General features: G+C 39.5%; 1 protein-coding gene across 1 annotated transcript; it reads left to right on the top strand.

The window, feature by feature from the left end:
* Nucleotides 1–1,385: 1,385 nt before the first annotated feature.
* Nucleotides 1,386–6,876, top strand: KCTD18 (potassium channel tetramerization domain containing 18; the record flags this gene model as incomplete). The annotated part of the gene is given in 7 exon segments (XM_082285105.1): nucleotides 1,386–1,539; nucleotides 2,769–2,860; nucleotides 2,864–2,980; nucleotides 3,882–4,075; nucleotides 5,087–5,181; nucleotides 5,521–5,623; nucleotides 6,342–6,876. Coding segments are annotated over 7 exon segments (1,290 nt in total).
* Nucleotides 6,877–7,364: the final 488 nt, after the last annotated feature.

The raw sequence follows: 7,364 nt of genomic DNA, 5'->3' as shown, positions 1-7,364 counted from the left end.
CACAGGAAGGACAGGGACCTGGTGGAGTGCATCCAGAGGAGGCCACCAAGTTGAGGGATGGAACTCCTCTTCTTTGAGGGAAGGCTGAGAGAACTGGGATTGTTCAGTCTGGAAAAGAGAAGGTTCCAGGGTGACCTAATTGCAGCCTTCCACTACCTTACAGGAACTTATAGGAAAGATGGGCCTAGAGTATTTACAAGAGCATGTAGTGCCAGGACAAGAGGAAATGAGTTCAAATTGAAAGAGAACAGGTTTAGATTAGTTATGAGGGGGAAAAAAAAAAAATCTCTACTGTGGAGGTGGTGAGGCACTGGAACAAGTTGCCCAAAGAAGCTGGGGATGCCCCCTCAGTATTCAAGGCAGGGGGTCGGAAGTAGATGATCTTCAAGGTTCCTTTCCAACCCAAATCATTCTATGATTCTGACTACTGAGACTATAGAAACAGCAATAGAATCAAACCCACTCTGAATAAACCCATACTTGTAATTAAACAAACAAAAATATCAGCACGGTTTGTGCCTTACAGAGCAGCCGACTGCAGGCGGGTCAGCCACACTTCGGAAGGCGCAGGCACCACAGCCGTGCCTGAGGCAGCCCTTGCGGGCAGCGCCGGGGAGCAGCGGCAGCCGAGCCCCGGGGCCCCTGCGCTCGCCTGGCCCGGGGCAGGGACCTCGGGGTGGGGATGGCGCGGCCGGGGCACACCGGCTGCCCCTCTGCTGTCCCCGCTCGGCCCGGCCCTCCCCGCCGCCATTTTGCGGAGCGCGGCCCGCGGGGCGGCCCGGCCGCTGAGGCAGCGGCGCGCAGGTAACGCGGGGCGGCCGCGGGGCACCCCCCGGGCGGGCCCTGAGCGCTGCCCCGGCTGCTCCGGAGGGAGGGAGGGCGCGCTGCGCTGAGCGCTCTTTGCGGAGCAGCGCCCCAAGGGAGCGAGCGAGCGAGCGAGCGGCCGGCCCAGGAAGTTAAAGCAGCCTTAATTAAAAATAGATTTTTAAAGAAGCCACGTTGTCATTCGTACAAAAATAGCTGCATTTTTAGTACTGTGAACTGTACTCAGGATTACCCAGGGTTTACTTCCAGAGCTCTGGTCGCACACCCTGACCATGTAACTCTGCTTGCCCATTTGTCTTGAAAGGGTAAGCTTTGTGTTTCCTAGCAAAGGAAAATGCCATAGTTTTTTACAGTAAAGGTGCAGAATATTTGGCTATTTGCACTATTAGTCTCCAGAACTGTTTTCAAAGCAGTTTCCTGTTACAGGCATGCTGGAGCTGAACTATTGCTTAGGTCTTGTATGTGATATGTTAAGCCTGTAGCTGGCAGTAGTTTGACTTCTGTTTGTTTCTGGTTTAGGTTCCAGTAGCTCGTAATGAACATCATCAGTGGCAAATGCAATGGAAGAGGGCAAGGTTGAAGATGTCCAGGATATCCTACGACTGAATGTACGAGGCTGCTTATACACCAGGCGCGAGTCTCTGTGCCGCTTTAAGGATTCCATGCTGGCTTCCATGTTTTGTGGACGCTTTCCTCTAAAAGTGGTTGAGTCGGGTAAATATGTTGAAGCTGTAAATATCACATTCTGATCACGGAACTCTCTGGCAAATACATGCTTTTATATATATTCATGCATTTTATAGTATATCTCTTTTCCCAGTCTGCTGAGCATCAGTTGGCTTCTAATTCCAGGATGTAAAACAATTCTGCATGCATGACTTTATACATACAGGTAGTTCATCTGAATTCCACAAGGCTGCTCATGCTTGCAAACACACACATTTATACAGTGCTTACCCTGCCTTGTTCCAATCCAAACTGGGGTTTTAGAATGTACTTCTTCAGTGAGAATATGAAAATAGATAAAATGAAGTTGGCAGAGTATGTGGCATTTATCTTGAATCCTGTTTGTGAACCTTTATATTATCCAGAGGCATCTCATTCCCTCTGTTCATTACATAAGGAGAATTGGGTCAGAATACTTTGTTTCAGAATACTTCATTACCCAGTAAAGATTGCATTTTTCACCACCATGGCTTGATACAAAAGTTCAAATAAAACTATTCATGGGTCAAATTTCACACTTTTTGTGCCTTAGAAATCCTGCCAAAGTAGGTCCAGTTAAAAGACACAATGGATGAAGAATAGTAATGCCTTGTTGCACACATTAGACTGTTTAAAATACCTAAAATGTTTAACATATGGACTTTGCATAACAGAGCAGGACTTTGCTACCATCTTTCACAGTTGCAGTGAACAGCCTGTTGTACAGACCGTATGGTTTGGTTGGTTGAGCCCTTCAAGCAAAGGAGAGAAAAAGAAACAAATACAGTAGAAATTGAGCAATATTCAGGGAAGGTTTGACTAGATGTGTACTGGAACTGATGATAATTTTAACACTTTTAAATGGTCTAGAAGCAAAATTGAAAAGATCCCTGCAATAGTGAGTAAAGCTGCACCTGCAGTTAGAATTAGAAATGCGTCTAGAATAAGATTTTAGCATTTTAAGCAATTACAGCACAGCTGAGGTTGTATGTTGCTATGGTCCTATGTAGATTAGTGATTTCACTGAAATGCAAATAAATGTTTACTGCACTAAGAATTGTATCTTCAAATAACAAATATCCCAGGGAAACAAAATACAATATTGAAAGAGTAAAGACAGTATATTCCTACTAAGTAAAACCAGTACAGAAGTTTTATACAAAAGGCTCTGTTTGATGATTTGGTAGAATGTGATATGTTTGTTTTCACTTGCTGGAAACAATATTTTATGTTTTCAGGAGCATGTCAAATTGATCGAGATGGAAACCTCTTTAAATATCTTTTGGATTATCTTCATGGAGAAGTTCGGATTCCTGGAGATGAACGAGTTTGAACTGCACTGCAGGAGGAAGCAGATTATTTTGGAATCCCTTATCCATACAGTCTGTCTGATCATTTGGCCAATGAAATGGAGACATATTCTTCAAGGTCCAGTATAGAGCTTAAAAAGGTCTTGACATTTCTTAACATTTTTAATGCTGAACTTTCTAACCCATGCCGTTCATTAGCACCAAACACTAAAGCTATAGAATGTCCAAGTTAGCAGTTTATAGTGACCACACTAAATCATGAGTAAATCCAGAGTTTTACGTTAACAAATCCTAGAGTTGGTAATGCAGTCAGTATAGTTAAGGTCACCAGATTTTACCATCATTGCAATACAGCAACAGTTTTGAGTGTTATACATGCAAATCTGCTGTAGAACTTGTGTAGTAGGAAGGACATTTACTTTCCTATTTGGCTTCAAATTATATTTGAAATTAGATTTGATCCCTTCAAGGTGTTTGGGTTGGGGTTTCTTTTTCAGTTTTACAAATTCATCCTAAAACTTGTAATGACAAAATGTACTTGACTGGTCTTTTAGAATGAGAAAGGAGAAAAGAAAATTAGTGTATTATTTAAAATCCTAAGGTTTTAGAGTATTGTAGCTTAAAATCTAATTCTAATTAACTAGTAGGAAATTAACTTGTCTTACCAGGTCTGGCTGTGTTATTCCTGACAGTCATCTGTGTTCTCTTAGCAAGGTACTTTTCTCTGTATTTCACACTCTCTCTTCCTCTTTTCCTTTTGAAAGGTGTAAAACAATTCCAGGCCTTTCAGTTTCTCTGCATGTTAAGGAATTGCCTTGCCTTTAACTATTTCTGTTGCCTTTCTGTGAACCTCTTAGTTTCACAACATTCTCTGGTAACATCAGATAAAAAATAACTGCAGACGTTATTCTAGAAAAACTGCCTCCTTGATTTACGTAAAAGAGCTCACTGGTACAGTTAAGAAAACTTAATTATGAAAGCTCATTCAACTGAAAATACTGCATTCTTATTAGTATTCTATATGTTTTATGTTTTTTCCAGGCTTTGTTGGATTTCTGTGATTCTTACAATTTAGTTTGTACCAAGCCTACAGTTTGGGTCCTGCACTATCTCAACACTTCCGGAGCAAGCTGTGAAAGTAAAATTATTGGTGTGTATGCCACAAGAGCTGATGGGACTGATGCAATTAATAAGGTGCTAGGAATGAAAATTCATAGTAAAAGCATGTACAAAAGGTAAGGTGACTGTCACACATGAAAGCACTGTGAAGTGAGAATAAATACATATTATAATTATGCCTGATTATTATGTTATGTAGCATAATGCAGCATTATAGTACTATAAATCTGTGGAAGGAATCTTTCCAGCTGGATAATAGAATGGTCACATTAAACAAATAAGAGAAAAACTAAGCCTGGAGGTTCAGAATTTGAGAGTATACACAAGGTGGTTAGCATGCTGTTATTGTAAGTTCTTACTCTGTTTGACTTATTATTTTTAAAATGTCTCAACAATTAAAATTTACTAATATTTACACTAAATACAGTGAATAAATCCCCTTACAGAAAACCCCCCAGAAATATTTGCAAAGTTGGTTGTGATTCATGCAGTTCAGATAGCTGAACACTGAGAACCAAAGATGAAAGGAAATGGTTTTAATTCTTTAAAGAACCTGTACAGCTGTACTACACTATTAATGTATTTACATGGCAGTAATTGGAAGTTATTGGTAGACCCGTACTTACAGCTGAAAGCAGTTGGTCTTTGTCACTCTCACAGTGCAGTGTCAGAAGTGAACTTCACTGTGCATTTTTTGATTAAGATAAAGCTCTTGATACTTCACCATCTTTATAATTAGGATGGACATCTTCCTAAATTTAGGCTGGGAACATTAATATTTATTCCAAGAGTATTTAGAAACATAATATATCAGGTATCGGTTCTCCTACTGTGTATTCTAGAAAAATAGGTTTTACATAATTAATTCTGTAATTATTCTTCTATGAACATCTATTCTTTCATGACTATCCATTTCTGGCAATAGGCATTCACAGGAGGGTTACCACCTCTTATTTGAATAAAACCAAAATCAGAGTAACATTTTCCTTTCTGCATTATAAAACATTTACTGCTAAGTCCTTATAGTTAGGATTTGGTAAAAAGAATGATATATTTCACCAGTGGTACATTTTTAAGGACTTAGCCAACTAATCACATAACTGTTACATTTAAAACAATGTTTCTAGAGAAGCTGGAAATAACATCCAATACATCTGGAGCTATTACTCAGTAGCTGAGCTGAAAAAGATGATGGATGCTTTCAATGCCTGGGAAGGGAGAGGTAATAATTGTTTAATTTCAGTATTACTACTTTTTAACATAAAAATAAGAAAAATATTTGCCAATTAAGTATAATAAAAACTCTGGATAAACTTTCATACATAACATTGTAAAATAGTAGTGTCTGTTTAGGGGGGAAAATGTTTTACAGGATGTTCAGAGAGGGGACACGAGTTAACACGAATGAAGCAGCATGCTGGCTGTAAGCAGTGCTCATGTCAGCAGGTTCAGAGCTGAAATTCTGCATAATAAAATACATGTATTCATGTATTTAGTCAGGTGTAAACATGCATGGCTGTGTTGTCTCAGCTTATCTGTACAATATTGCTTTGAAATGCAGGTGTCAGCTACTGGAGAGTGCCTCAGGAGCTGACTGAATGTTGGACTCTGGAAGAACACCCTCTGAGAGGCAGTTTGCATCATATGCCTCCAGTTTATAAAAGGTATGCTGATTTGCATAAATGGCTTAAATTTAAGCACAGATACAGTGCAGTCTGGTTTTTTACCCCTCTATAATTTCAGGTTCTTTAAGTATCTATGCACGTTGAACTTTCTGTTTTTTTAATTTACATTTTAATAAAATGTCTGAGCTTAATTGCACAACTGAACTTGCTAGAAACAAATTACATTTTTTTTTAGGCCGCTGAGAAATCTCAGCAGCCTGCCAAGGAGTAACTTCAAAAACTAGCATGCAGTATTAGTTGAATGGACTGCTAAACCAGAAATTTAGGTGAAAACTTTAAAAGGTTAACTGATTTTCACTGCTGTAAGGTGTCTTCTTTTTAGAAGGAATTTCTAGAACTTCCTCTCTGCAGTTTTATGGCGATAGTTTTGATTACACCTCCATTCTCAATACATTGCCTAAAAGCAGCCTTTTGCAGGTGCCATTGCACAGGTACCTGAGCCAGCCGACAGCCACTTCGCTGCTACGGTTTTTAATGTGTCATCTTAGAGAGGGAGAAGAGATTGATAGTTCCATTCACAAAAGGCAACCCTGATTGTAGTCATGAACTGTTGGGAACCATAATTTATGCTTGTTACAGTATCATTTAAATCTAATTGTATATGGCTGTTGCAGATGGTCTGTTTTGTAATAATGTTATAAAAATAATAATTTATGTATACAGTTCATTTTTAAAATTGAAGTTCTTTGTTTTACAGACGATTAATTGACTATACTGAAGAGGAAGGCTGTTTACCATGTAAAGTGGGTCCCAAGCCAATTAGATTCTCAGGTCCCTCAACAAGTACCCACATAAAAGTCAAGAATTCATCTTCATTAAAGGTAGCTGCTTGCAATGCTTCATATTCTGCAGCAATTCCTAAACAACCCCATAGTCAAAGTTTGATGCTGCACAAAGAAGCTTCTGAAACCACATCCACAACATGCACATCAGTGCCCAGCAATTCCCAGGCTGTCTGTGGAAGGCAGAGTGCTGGAAATGGGACACTGAGCCAAATGACATTCCAAGCTGCACAGAGTAAGAAGCCTGTGAACAACCGTGTAGTGAAGCTGAAAAGGACTCTGCTTTTTCTTGTGACACCATCTCAGCCACCTTCTTCTGCATCCAGTAAAACAAGCCAACAGGACAGTGCTGCTATTGAAATTCCTACTACCTCTACAGTACTAAACAAGAAAGATCCAGCTGTATTAGCAGAAAGTATTACGCTTAAGAATGATAAAGTGGATGGCTAATGTTTGTCTCAGCCTGATAGACTGGACAGCTCTGCACTATATGGTCAGAGGTCATCATCTCATGTGATCCTTTATTCAAAGATTAGGTAGAAAATTGTGACGAAAAAGATAGTGAAAAGCACAGAAAGAAATTGTTTTAAGTGAGCACTGAAGTGTGTTTTCTGCTTTATTTCTAGATATTTTTTAGATGTTGGGAAGGGAGGAAGAAAAATGGATTAAAAAAATCACTCAAGCACAGAGCACATGCAGTTTAACATTCCAGTAACTCCCATTTGTATTTCTGTTGGGCTGTACCTTAACGTGAGTACTTGCACAGCATAAAAGAAGACCTCTTCACCAACTTCAACTACAGTTAACATTAACTACAGTGAACCTCAATTTGTACTTTTAAAGTGGGGGAAAAATAGATAAAAATAAGCTTTTATTAGATACAAGTTCGCCACAAGTGTGCAACATACTGAGTGCTGCAGAGACACCAGAAGTTGAAT

The sequence above is a fragment of the Coloeus monedula genome, assembly GCF_965178545.1.
Source record: "Coloeus monedula genome assembly, chromosome: 7".
NCBI classification, from domain to species: Eukaryota; Metazoa; Chordata; class Aves; order Passeriformes; family Corvidae; genus Coloeus; species Coloeus monedula.
Note: the sequence above shows the minus strand (reverse complement) of the source record. Positions and strands in the feature narration are given on the sequence as shown.